Raw genomic sequence first — 13,555 nt, forward strand, 5'->3', positions numbered from 1 at the left:
GGCGGAAGTCATCCTCATAGCCCCGGCGTGGGCCCGCCAACACTGGTATGGGCCCCTCCTACGCCTCTTAGCGGCCCCCCTCGAGGGTGCTACCTCTCCGCCCAGACCTCCTCTCCCAGGATGGAGGGTGCCTCCTCCATCCCAATTTGGCCGCGCTCCACCTGACAGCATGGATGCTCCGTGGCTGAATGAGGAGGAGAATAGGTGTTCGGAGCAGGTAAGGCGAGTCCTCCTGGAAAGCAGGAAGCCGTCCATGCATCGGACATACGTGACAAAGTGGTCCAGGTTCGCCAGGTGGGCGAGTGAGCGGGGGGTCTCCCCCACTGCCGCACCCCTCCAGGTCATCCTGGACTACCTCTTATCCCTTAGGGCCCAGGGACTGGTACCCGCCTCAGTTAGGGTGCACCTGGCAGCCATGTCGGCTTTTCACCTGCCGATTCAAGGCCACTCAGTCTTCTCCCACTCAATGACCTCCCACTTCCTGAAGGGCCTTGACCGTTCATTCCTATACGCTAGGCCCCCCTGTGCCGCAATGGGACCTCAACCTGGTCTTGTCCCGTCTCATTGGGCCCCCCTTCGAACCCTTGGCCACGTGCTCCTGGTCACACCTCTCGTGGAAGGTGGCCTTCTTCGTGGTGATCACTTCGGCCCGACGTGTCTCGGAACTCAGGGCCTTAACCTCGGAACCCCCCTATACGGTTTTCCATAGGGATAAAGTCCAGCTCCGCCCACACCCGGCGTTCCTCCGCCTTCCATATGGAGCAGAGCATCTTCCTCCCCATGCTCTGTCCTAAACCCCACTCCTCTGATGAGGAATGCCGCCTCGACATGCATAGGGCGCTGGCTTTTACCTGGATCAGACTAAGCCGTTCCGGAAATCCTCTCAACTATTTGTTGCCTCAGCCGAGCGGGCAAGGGGGCAACCTATCTCCACCCAGTGGCTTTCCCGCTGGATCATCTTGTGCATACGCACGTGCTATGATCTGGCAGGGATTCCCCCGCCACCGATCGTCAGGGCACACTCTACGAGGGCTCAGGCCTCCTCAGCTGCGTACGTCGCCCATGTCCCCATTCAGAACAATTGTAGGGCAGCCACTTGGGCATCAGTTCACACATTTACTTCGCATTACGCGATCGTCTCCCAGTCTAGGAATGACGCCAGGTTCGGCAGGGCGGTACTTCGTCCCGAACCATCGTGAACTCCTACCCACCTCCAGCAGATATTGCTTGGAATCACCTACTGTGGAATACACAGGAGCAATCACTCGAAGAAGAAAGGACAGTTCTTCTTCGAGAGATGTCCCTGTGGGTGCTCCACTCTAGGTGTTGGTGCGTCCCTGCACCTTCACTCGGAGACTTTTCATAGCAGTACTCGTACTGGCCACACATGCGCAGAGGCTGCCCCCCGCAGTGAGTCTAGGATAATAGTGCGCATGCGTGGCCAATCTCCTCAGTTCCTTCTCTACCGTCCCCGGCCTGAGACGGAGCTCAGCAGACTCGTTAGGAAATCCCTCACTTTGTTACTATTACCTGTTCTAGTAGTTAGTTTGTTGTCAGTTCTTGTTAGTGTAGCTCATTAGTTCTTTTATCTGTTAAAAAAAAAAAAAAAAAAAAATTCTCTCAGCCGCAGCCGCTTCTACCATGCCTGGCTCCACAGGCTTTAAGCGCTGCTCTACGTGTAAGGATGCTATTCCGCTCTCTGATGGCCACTCTCATTGTATAAAATGCCTGGGGGAAACACACATTCCCCAAAAATGTGCCCACTGTACCAAACTCAGTTCCAGGGCATGAAAGGACAGGGAGCTTAAACTGAAACTGCTCCTCCTGCAGAAGTCTATCGGGTCAGTTTCAGACCCAGGAGCCGACTCCAGCTCTACTGTCCGCCACAGCCCCCCTGCTTCAAAAAAACTGAAGAAAGCTACAAAAAAGGGGCAGCCCTCTCCAGCAAAGAAGTTGGTGAGGCACAAAAGTGCCTCAGGCAGGTCAACAGTTTCCCTGCCTGTGTTTCCTCGCCTCAGCACTTTTGAAGAGCCGGGCTCCTCAGGCTCCGCAGGAAAGCCGCCTCAGGCTGCGGCGGCGGGGCAAAGCTCCGGTGCCGAGGCTTCAGGCTTTCAGTTGCCTGCCTCGTTTATGGCACCGTTCGGCACCGAGACGAACACGGTGCCGACATTTCCAGCCTTGCCTGACCCTGTGCGGGCTGATGTTGTCCCCCCCGGCACCTACCACGGCACCGGTAATCGCAGCACAGGCTGACAGGGAGATCAAAGGAAAAACCCCTGCTCAGAGGAATGTTCCCTCAGGGCAACTTCCTCCTCCACAGCTTTCACCTCATGCAGGAGCCTCACCTTTTCAATTCACTCAGACAGCAGATCTATTGGTCTCACCTATTCTGCAGTCTCCCCTGATAAATGCCTGTTTTTCTCCAATGCTGGATTCAGGATCAGAACAACCTTCCTCCAGTGAGGAGGAAACTGATCCACAGGCAGTTTTTTCTCCTTCTCAAGACTCCCAGACCCAGATCAACAGGGGTTACAAAAAAAAAAAAAACTACCTCAGCCTGTCCTCAGTATCCTGCCCCATGGGGAGTGAACCCTTGGATGGCAACACCTATGCCCTACCCACCACCTTGGCAATGTTGGGCACCAGGGGCATCGTACCCCCGAGAACACATGCGCTACGGCACTTCGACCAGGCGCAACACCGGTTTAGCACTGCCTCGTGACGGACCTGCCAGTGACATAAGATACCAGGCAGCACCGTCACACTCCCAGGAGCAACTGAGTCCTGCTCCTATTCCAGCAGAGTCCGACGTAACGCTTGAGGAAGCCTTACTTCCCCTTCCTCCAACCCCGTCGGATGACGATGCCAAATTCCAAGACCTCTTTAAAAGAGCTGCAGGTGACTTGAAAATTAACTTAGAGGAAGTCACTGAACAACGGCATGAACTAACAGACATTTTGCAGCCCTCTTCTTCCTCTAGAGTGGCATTACCAATCAACATAGCCCTTTTAGAACCCGCTAAATCCATCTGGCAGAATCCAGCCACTAGCCTACCTACCTGTAAACAAGCGGACAGGAAGTACTTCATTCCTTCAAAGGGCTCTGAATTCCTTTTTACCCATCCAGCGCCAAACTCATTGGTAGTGGACGCAGCAAACCAGAGGGCCAAACAACAGTACGCCCGCTCCACCCCAGCCAACAAGGACAGTAAACGCCTGGACCTCTTCGGCCGTAAAGTATATGCATCCTCGACGCTACAATTTCGCATAGCTAATTATACCGCAGTCCTTGCAAAATATGACCACAAAAACTATAATAAATTCATGGATTTTATTGATCACATCCCAGAACAGAAGAAACAACAATTCACAGCTCTGGTTTCCGAGGGACAAACCATATCACGCACCGCTCTCCAAGCGGCCCTCGATGTAGCTAACACTGCAGCAAGGTCGACCGCCACAGCAGTGGTCATGCGACGAGGTTCATGGCTCTCTTCCTCCTTCTTCCCTCGAGAGGTCCAGAGCACCATTGAAGATTTTCCCTTCGATGGGGAAAAACTTTTTGCCTCCACCACAAACGACGTGCTGCATTCGATGAAGGACGCAAGAGCAACCCTCCGGTCCCTAGGCCTCCAGCCACCTGCGACCAGAATACGACAATATAGATATCAACCTTATCACCGACCACGCTACCCCACATTTTCACAACACTCCTATAGACCACAGGAACAACAACAGCAACAACGACACCAAAGACCAAGATTCCAGCGTTGTCGTCCTAATTCTACAGGGGCGCTGCAACCCCCTCCAACTAATAGGCAGATTTGAAGCATTGGTCGAGGGTTTAGAAAACAGCGTTCCCACTTCAGCCGGCACACCTATCTTTGGACACCGCCTATGACCATTCTCTCATCACTGGCAGAAAATTACATCCGACAAATGGGTCATAGAGGTAGTTACAATTGGATACGCCATCCCCTTTCTCTCCCTCCCTCCCCCCCACCCACCCTCCCCGTCCCTCTTCAGGGACCCATCTCATGAGCAACTACTCTTCCAAGAAGTGCAGCATCTCCTTCAACTGGGAGCAGTAGAAACTGTGCCAGAACGACACAGAGGGAAGGGTTTTTACTCCCATTATTTCTTAATAGAGAAGAAAAATGGGGGATGGCGACCAATCCTCGACCTCAGGCGGCTCAACAAATTTGTCAAAAAGCAAAAGTTCAAGATGGTCACTCTCACCACTATAATCCCAGCGCTGGAGCAGGGCGACTGGTTTTCAGCCCTCGACCTACAGGATGCCTATTTTCATGTGACCATACACCCATCCCACAGACGATTCCTACGCTTTACTCTCGGCTCCACACATTTCCAATACAGGGTTCTCCCTTTCGGACTGTCCACGGCCCCCCGTGTTTTTTCCAAGATCCTAGCCGTAGTTACAGCCTACCTCAGAAAACAAGGGGTCGTAATATTTCCTTACCTAGACGATTGCCTCCTCAAAGCTTCAACGTTCGACGAAGCTCTCCGATCCATACGGCTTACCATCGATTGTTTCCTATCTTTAGGCCTGCAAGTAAACAAAAACAAATCCACATTATACCCCACCCAACATCTGGAGTTCATAGGGGCATACCTCGACTCCCGGACGGGGTTGACATCTCTCCCACCAGCTCGCTTCAATTCTATAAGTCAACTAGCCACAAGGATTCGCAACAGTCCCCAGGTGACTGTCCGGGACTGCCTACAAATACTAGGTCACATGGCCTCGTGCACCTCCGTCGTTCAAAATGCACGTCTATATATGAGGTGCTTCCAAGCGTGGTTGGCCACGGTGTACAGACCGAATGTGCACCCTCTAAACAAGACTCTCTCCATACCTGCCTGAGTCAAAGATTCTCTACAGTGGTGGACAATTCACTCCAACCTCTGCTCTGGAGTCCCCTTTCTTCAGCAGGCTCCATCCCTCATACTGACGACCGATGCATCTCTGACAGGATGGGGTGCACACATGTCTCACCACACAGCCCAGGGGCTTTGGTCTTCAACCGAGACCTCTCTCCATATAAATGTCCTAGAACTTCGAGCCATTCGCAATGCGTGCCGTCAATTCCTACCACCGATCAAGAACCAACACGTACGCATAATGACAGACAATATTGCATGCATGTTCTACGTGAACAGGCAGGGGGGAGCTCGATCCCAGTCCCTGTGCACAGAGGCTATGAAACTCTGGAACTGGTGCATTGCGAACAACATTCGGGTATCAGCGGCCTACCTTCCTGGAGTGATGAATACCACAGCGGACGAACTAAGCAGACGTTTCCCGTGGGATCATGAATGGGAATTAAACGGGCACATCATTCGTGACATATTCCGCATTTGGGGCTATCCAGTAATAGACCTCTTTCCAACTGCAAAAAACAAGAAATGTCCCAATTTTTGCTCCAGAGCAGGGCTAGGCAAACATTCCCTGGGAGACGCATTCATGATCCCATGGCACCAAAACTTACTGTATGCGTTTCCCCCGATACCGGTTCTGAACAGGGTCCTGATAAAAATACGAACAGATGGAGCCAAAGTGATCCTAATTGCCCCATCATGGCCCAGACAGCCCTGGTTTCCGTTTCTCACCAAAATGTCCATTCGACCACCAATCCCCTTGCCTCTCATTCCGAACCTCCTATCACAACAACACGGCCGTTTTCTCCACCCCAACTTATCCATGCTCCACCTCAAAGCATGGTTCCTACATGGTTCTCCCAAAATGAACTAGATTGTTCTGAACAAGTTCAAACAGTGCTCCTGCATAGCAGAACACAATCTACTCGCACCACCTATCTATGTAAGTGGAAACGATTCACACACTGGTGTTCAACTAAACAACTTAGTCCCACGTCAGCACCTCTTCCGCTCATACTTGACTACCTATTGGACCTTAAGCAATCCGGCCTTTCTTCCAGTTCCATCAGGGTCCATTTAGCTGCTATTACAACTTTTCATGACAAAATTGAGGGTACTTCCGTATTTGCTCATCCTATCACCAAGCGCTTCCTCAAGGGACTCCAAACCCTCTACCCAGACATAAAACCACCCACCACCCCGTGGGACCTTCATCTAGTTCTTTCTTGCCTAACCCAACAACCATTTGAACCCCTAGCCACGTGTTCCCTTTTACACCTTTCGATGAAAACAGCATTTTTAGTGGCAATTACCTCCGCCAGGCGGGCAGGAGAAATAGCAGCTCTTATGGCAGACCCACCATATACGATATTTTTCAAAGACAAGGTTACCCTCAGGTTACACCCCAATTTTCTTCCTAAAGTACACTCCTCGTTCCACATTAATGAGCCGATTCACTTACCAACCTTTTTCCCGAAGCCACATGCGAACTCATTCGAAGCCTCAATGCATACACTAGATGTACGCAGGGCCTTGTCCTTCTATTTGGATAGAACCAAACCTTTTAGAAATTCTTCCAGACTTTTTGTTTCCATCGCGGAGCGTTCCAGAGGTACACCTATTTCTACCCAGAGACTTTCAAACTGGATTTCTCAGTGCATCCGGTTGTGCTATCAGATGAAGAAAGTTACACCTCCAGACGGCATCAGAACACACTCCACTAGATCTATGGCTGCCTCTGTAGCATTCTTACGCAAAGTTCCCCTGGCTGATATCTGTAAAGCAGCTACCTGGTCCTCTGAGCACACTTTTGTTAAACACTATGCCCTTACTCAAGGCCCTCTATCTGATATACGTTTGGGCAGGGCTGTACTATCAACGGCGTTCCTATCAGATCCGAAGTCCCTACCTCCTTAAGATACACGGCTTTTAAGTCACCTAGAGTGGAGCACCCACAGGGACATCTCTCGAAGAAGAAGAGGAGGTTACTCACCCTGTGCAGTAACTGACGTTCTTCGAGATGAGTGTCCCTGTGGGTGCTCCACTACCCACCCTCCTCCCCTCTACTTCGGAGTTGGGGTAGCCTCCGTTGTAGAGAAGGAACTGAGGAGATTGGCCACGCATGCGCACTATTATCCTAGACTCACTGCGGGGGGCAGCCTCTGCGCATGTGTGGCCAGTACGAGTACTGCTACGAAAAGTCTCCGAGTGAAGGCGCAGGGACGCACCAACACCTAGAGTGGAGCACCCACAGGGACACTCATCTCGAAGAACGTCAGTTACTGCACAGGGTGAGTAACCTCCTCTTACCTGTCCCATAACTGGTGTTGCTCCTGTCTATTCCACACCCTGCCCTCCTTCCCCTCTGTCAGAGTTGTCCAGCAAGAAGGAACCGAGGGTGTGGGGAGCCCGCGGCTCCCCTTATACCGCGATATGCAGGCGCCACTCCAGGCGTCGCAGTGGTGCTCCCCCAGTACGGATACTGCTATGGGAAAAACTTGCGGCACCGGTGCATGTGGCGAGCACCCAGACCTACTGTGGAATAGACAGGAGAAACACATCTCGAAGAACGCCAGTTACAGAACAGGTAACTATCCTTTTTTGAACAAGGCATTTTAAGTTTTTAGTTCTCCTTTATTGGGGTAGGTAGCAGAGCAGTACAATGAGAGGAGTAGAACAGGAAGAAGGCAGAATTGAGACCTTTCAATGTTTTGGCCCAAGCGAGAGGGCTTGGGGGTGTCATTTGAGCTCCCTGCCTCAGGTGCTAAAATGTTGTGGGCCAGTCCTGGGATTATATCAGATACCCCCTCACCAAACCCAGCAGCCCAAACTATGCACCATTCTTGTGTAAGAACTTCCACAAGTTCAAGGGTGAAAGGTGGAATGATGCTACTTGGGGTTCTCTCCTCCCACTTTGTGATCATCGGCCACTTTTGGGTGATATTTGTATCCTTTCTGTGCTTGGAAGTGAGGGACTAGTATGGTCTGAGAAGCATAAGGATGGAGCATAATTTTCCAGACTGACTTTGAGTGGACAAATGAGTTTGTACGACAATACAATGTTCAGTGCTTGATGAAGGTCATTTTACTCAAACAAGTCATGGTTATGATTACTATCCCTCTGTTCTTGGAAAGAATCTCTTCAGAGTGGGAAAATAAGCAGTCCACAGTGCATGCTTTTTAAACATTTACAGTAATAGAATCTGAGCCGAAAAACATTAGTGGCACTGATCTAGCAACAGTGATACCATTCTCAGTAAAAGAAAGCGGGTGACAGATACATTTGGTACTAAAGAGAAATGGGAAGTGTTAACTTGGTAACCCCAGAGTGAAGAGGAAGCAAATTTCCACCACTCAAGTGGATGGCAGCACTTCAAACTGATGGTTAAAAAGATTAATCACCAAAGAGCTTCATTTATACAAGAAAGATTCACATATGTCACCTGTGGGCCTGATTCCTTTTCAAACTGTCTGTAATTGTTTTATCTGTTTTAATCAAACTTTAATAGGGCAACTGATCATGCTGTGTCCATTTCAACCTAATTGTCAATTTGGTGATAAGCCCCAACACTAGTGAAGTCTTACACCAGAGTGTTTGGTGGTATCGCACGCTTCCCTGTAATCAGATGCTGCATTTGTCCCTCAGCCACCGAAGAGAATGTAAGTCATAGGGGCATAACAATTTGTGCCACTTTAGAAAAGAACCAACCTTTAATACTTTAATACGTGGAAAGGTTAGAAATGACACTAAGAAAACAGCAAGTTAAGAAAATAAAGTTACTCTCTACAGTACATACTGATGAATAAATCTCAAAAAGGCTACTTGAAACCAGATGGAAATAGTCTCCTTCTTTTGTTTTAGGTTACAGCCATCCATCTCTGATGAAACTTCTCCAGCAGCCACAGAACTTGGTAAGTGGTTTGTATAAAAGACACAAAATAATTTAAATCAGTTTTTCACTCCTCCCATCCTTGTTATTGCTTTATCTTATGTTAACTTTTTAAAAATGGCTTGTTCGCAAATCAGTTTAGTATGTGAGTAGACATGCTTTAATTTTGGGGGGGGGAAGGGTGGGGGGCCTCACTATTTTTAAAAAAGCTCTGTAAAGTTTAAGGATAACAACAAAGACTTTATGTAAGTTCCAGAAGAAGGGAGTTTGAGATGGCATATTTATGCATCACTTTGTACATACTTGAAAGAGAGAATTCAAATAAAAACAAGGAGTCCAGTGGCACCTTAAAGACTAACAGATTTATTTGGGCATAAGCTTTCGTGGGTAAAAAACCCACTTCTTTAAAGTGCCACTGGACTCCTTGTTGTTTTTGTGGATACAGACTAATTCAAATAAATGCTCCCTTCAAAGCCAGGCTGTTTTGAATTAATTATTTTTGTTGTGTTCTTGAACAAAGCACTTTGAATGAGTCTGTTAGCAAGCTTTGCTTTTTTGGAATCTAGCATGACTCCTTGAAAGAGAGCACAAAATCGATGCTATCTTCTAGTCACAACGTGAAAATGGTAATTTAAATCCAGGATCCTGGATTTTTATTGTGCCTTGCTCACTGTTGTGAGAAGGGATGTCATTCAGGTACTGATGCACTGTCATATCCTTGTAGAATTAAAACAAGAAGGCTAGTGCAGTGAGATAGTTTGGGAGTAAGGTAATTATTTTAAATGCCTATACAAATAATATATTGTTTGTAGTTTTGTCATAGCTGTGTTGGTGCCGGGATATTAGAGAGACAAGGTGGGTGAGGTAATATCTTTTATTGGACCAACTTCTGTTAGTGAGAGAGACAAGTTTCCAAGCTACAGAAAGCTCTTCTTCAGCTCTTCCTCTATGTAGCTTGAAAGCTTGTTTCTCTCACCAACAGAAATTGATTCAATAAAAGATATTACCTCACCCAGTTTATCTATGCAAATAATAGAGACACAAAATGGGTGAGGTAATATTTTTTATCGGATCAACTTGTGTTGGTGAAAGAGACAAGTTTTTGAGCTTAAACAGAGCTCTTATTCAGATCTGGGAAAGGTACTCAGAGTGTTACAGCTAAATAGATGGTGGAACAGATAAGGACTTACCAGATATTGCAAAAGACCATTCAAAGTGATAATGGGCAGTTAAACACTTCTACAGTTGAAGGAAAAGGAGGGTTTGTGGCTTATAGACTGTTGTAATGAGCCATAAATTCAGTGTCTTAAGTCCATGATTTTCAGTGTCTAGCAGAGTTGTAAATTTAAATTCTCAGGCTTGTCTTTTGAAGGTGTTGTGCAGGTGTCCTTTGAGGACAAGGACTGGGACGTCAGATATGGAGTAATTATGCAGATAATGTGAATATATTGCTTAGCAGTGTAAGGGCATGGCTACACTTGCAGATGTACACTACACTACACAGAGCGCTGTGAGTTAAACCCGCCTTCGTACAGCGCAGTAGGGAAAGCGCTGCAGTCTGTCCACACTGACAGCTTCAAGCGCACTGGTGTGGGCACATTTGCAGCACTTGCAGCAGTATTGGGAGCAGTGCATTATGGGCAGCTATCCCAGCATACAAGTGCCTGCAATGTGCTTTTCAAATGGGGGGGGGGTGGAATGTGACAGGGAATGTGTTGTGTGTATGTGCGGGGAAAGAGAGTGGGTTTTTGGGGTCCTGAGAGTGTGTCCTCGTGCTGTCTTGTAAGTTCAGACCCCCCTCTCCCAGCCTCTCTCTCATTCACTCAAAGCAACAGTAAATGTTTGCTTTTCTTGGAACTGATAAGCAGCTGGCTTCTCCGAAACCAAGCTTTGAAAGGGCATTTCCGCATTCCTGTAGCCGATTTCACAGCAATGACAAGAGTGGCCACTTGACTTAAGGGGATTATGGGACGTTTCCGGAGGCTGATCACAGCGCAGTAACGCAAAATCTTGTTCACACTGGTGCTGTGGCACTCCAGCGGGGTGCAGCAAACGTTATTTCACTCGCCGAGGTGGAGTTCCAGCAGTGCTGTAGCTGCGGAGTCAGAGCGCTCTATGTGCCTCCAGTGTGGATGGGGAGTGAGCTAGGGCGCCCGGGGCTGCTTTATTGTGCTGTAACTCGCAAGTGTAGCCAAGGCCTATGTCTTAGGCAACAAGGGTGTAGGATGCTGTTCTTTCTTATGAAGCGGAAATTATGGGGGGGAATCCCACATGAAAGATGTTTGAATAATATTGCATTATAATTCAGTCTGCTTTTTTGCCATGGCCTTTCTGGAAGTCATGGGTTCCATGATTTTTGTATATATTTTTTTTAATTTCCATGACTTTTGACAGTTTAGCTTGTGCATGTGGGTAGATGCATCCAGGGTTGGCTCCAGCTTTTTTGCCGCCCCAAGCGGCGAAGGAAAAAAAAAAAAAGAAAAACCCAATTGAGTGGTTGCCAAAGTGCCGCCGAAGAGGAAGAGACGGAGTGAAGGACTTGCCGCCGAATTTCCACCGAAGACTAAAACAGAGCGCTTGAGCTGCCGCCGAAGTGCCGCCGAAGACCCGGCTGTACCGCCCCAATAACGGACGGAGTGCCACCCCTTCTATTGGCTGCTTCCTTCGCTGGTGCCAGGAGCCAGCCCTGGATACATCGGATGATGAACTGAATTAACTTAATTGAAAACTTTGCATGATTCCAAGTTAAGCCCTGAACTTTATGAGAGTCTGAACGCAAAAGCTCAGCAACACTGTGTAGATGTGAAAGACCAGACCAGTGAATTCTCAAGGAGAGTTCTCATTTCTCCAGGGTGGGTGATTCTACCTTCCCTGAAATTAAAACAAAATGCCTCAAAACTTTTTTAAAAACCGACATGGAGAGCTAGGTCAGCTCAAAACACCCTAATACAGTGCAGCATTAATCTAACAAAGAGCGGTCTACCACCATGGTGTTTGGTGGCACTAGCCTATTTGTCTACTGGCACTTTAAATGTCAGAGAAAAGTTTGGAAGAAATTGCAGATCAGAATGCCTGCAAAGTCCAGATAGGAACTTTATAGCTAGGCCCATCTCTCCTAAACATGATCTGCACAGACACTGTTAGTCTCCTGGTTTTATTTCTAGAGTGGATGATATAGGCCTCCATCAGTTCAGTGGGAAAAAAGACAGAATTGAGTCACCCAGAACCCATCTGGCAATGCTTTGTCTTGGCAACTGTAGGCAATATGTCCATTTGCACTGAAGTATACTGAAAGCATTTAGTTCCATAGTCAGGGAATTACAAAAAGCAAGGGCTTCTGGAAACCTACTGCAGCCAACAGTGATATATGGGGGTGTGATTGCAGACTGCTGAGTGTCAGCCATACTGTGAAAATGCATTCCCGTTCCCAGGGCTGGTCTCCACTAGAAAATTTGATTGACAAAACTGTGTCACTCAGGGATGTGAAAAATCCATACTCCTGAGCAACGTAGTTAAGACAACCTAAGTCCCTGTGTAGATAGTACTAGATGGATGGAGGTGGATTGTCTACACCAGTTGAAGGACCCCTTTTGTCAGTATAGGTAGTGTCTACATTGAATCACTACAGTGGTGCAGCTGAAGCACGTAGCTGCGCCCCTGTAGCACTTCATGTAGACTAGCCCTTAGTCTTACTCTTACCGGAGTAATCTCCCCTGAGGCACCAAAAATATTCCAGGGACTTTGTTTATTGTTAATGATAAGAATAAAATTTACTTCTGGGGATTATGTCCTTATTTTTTTTAATGCATCATGTACTATATTTTTATCCCATTGTGAAGAATCTATTCTCGCTAATTTGAAATGGTGGCAGATGATTTAAATGTTCTATTTCTCTTGTTGCTGGGCTTATCTCTTTTTAACAACAAAAGAAAAACATACTTTCTTCTCAAAATGGCCCATAATCCATTAATCTGTTGTGAATTTTTCTCAAGCATCTAGTTTTATGTGGCAACTTTTCTCTAGTAAAGACAAAAGTTAAATAAGAGCTCTAGTACACACCAAACAAAATTTGCTGTTCAAACAATTGGAGAGGAATATCTGTATTTCGATTTATTTAAGTCTGAGCCTACAGAAGTAAACATTGTTTCAGAAATTACATATTTTTATAAATTATGAAATTTTGGCTAGTGTCCAGTTAGATCCTGTGTATTTTTCAAGAATTCTGATGATTTCCTTACACATTGTAAATATTGCAATTCACATCTCTCGTTGCTCTGATCATGTTCCATGCATTTCCTGAATAAGATGAGCTTCACTCCCCAAGAAAGAGATTGAAAAATATCAAATAACATGCAGACTGCCTTTCACTGAAAAACATAGAGGATTTAGGAAAACACTCTCTTCTCTCTGGAGACCTATAAGGACTTACTTCACTGGAGCTCAGACTGTATTTCTAATGAGAACTTGGGAAAAGTAGCATTGTTTTGTAGTAATCATGGGTTGTTGAGCCTGCTTTGATACATGAATTCATTGCCAAACATTACTGACTTGTACTTAATTCACTTTTAATATACTGGTAAAAGTAGCATATTGTTTGACAATAGAACATCTGCAAAGATTAAAATCTGTACTATGGAGGAACACGTCAATCCATGATATTCCATTCAAATCACTTGAATAAATTTACCAAATTCATCTGTGTTAATAATTTAACAGTGATTTTAAGAACAAAAACTGTTTTTCAAACAGTGTACTGTACAAGTTGGT

At 47.0% G+C, this 13,555-nt stretch overlaps 2 protein-coding genes across 4 annotated transcripts in view; one reads left to right on the plus strand and one right to left on the minus strand.

The window, feature by feature from the left end:
• Positions 1-13,555, plus strand: part of ABAT (4-aminobutyrate aminotransferase) — a 152,783-nt gene that overhangs the window by 111,476 nt on the left and 27,752 nt on the right. For all 3 annotated transcript variants that reach the window (XM_054041963.1, XM_054041962.1, XM_054041964.1), the window contains exon 6: positions 8,761-8,810. In XM_054041963.1, coding sequence (XP_053897938.1) covers positions 8,761-8,810 — 50 coding nt within the window. The remainder of the gene's footprint in view (positions 1-8,760; positions 8,811-13,555) is intronic.
• TMEM186 (transmembrane protein 186) overlaps positions 3,317-13,555 on the minus strand; it is a 45,225-nt gene continuing 34,986 nt past the window's right edge. The window contains exons 3-4 of the transcript XR_008446464.1: positions 4,480-4,566; positions 3,317-3,639 (exon numbers count right to left, since the gene is read on the minus strand). The gene's annotated coding sequence lies outside the window, so the exon portion shown is untranslated. The remainder of the gene's footprint in view (positions 3,640-4,479; positions 4,567-13,555) is intronic.

The sequence above is a fragment of the Malaclemys terrapin genome, chromosome 10, assembly GCF_027887155.1.
Source record: "Malaclemys terrapin pileata isolate rMalTer1 chromosome 10, rMalTer1.hap1, whole genome shotgun sequence".
NCBI classification, from domain to species: domain Eukaryota; kingdom Metazoa; phylum Chordata; order Testudines; family Emydidae; genus Malaclemys; species Malaclemys terrapin.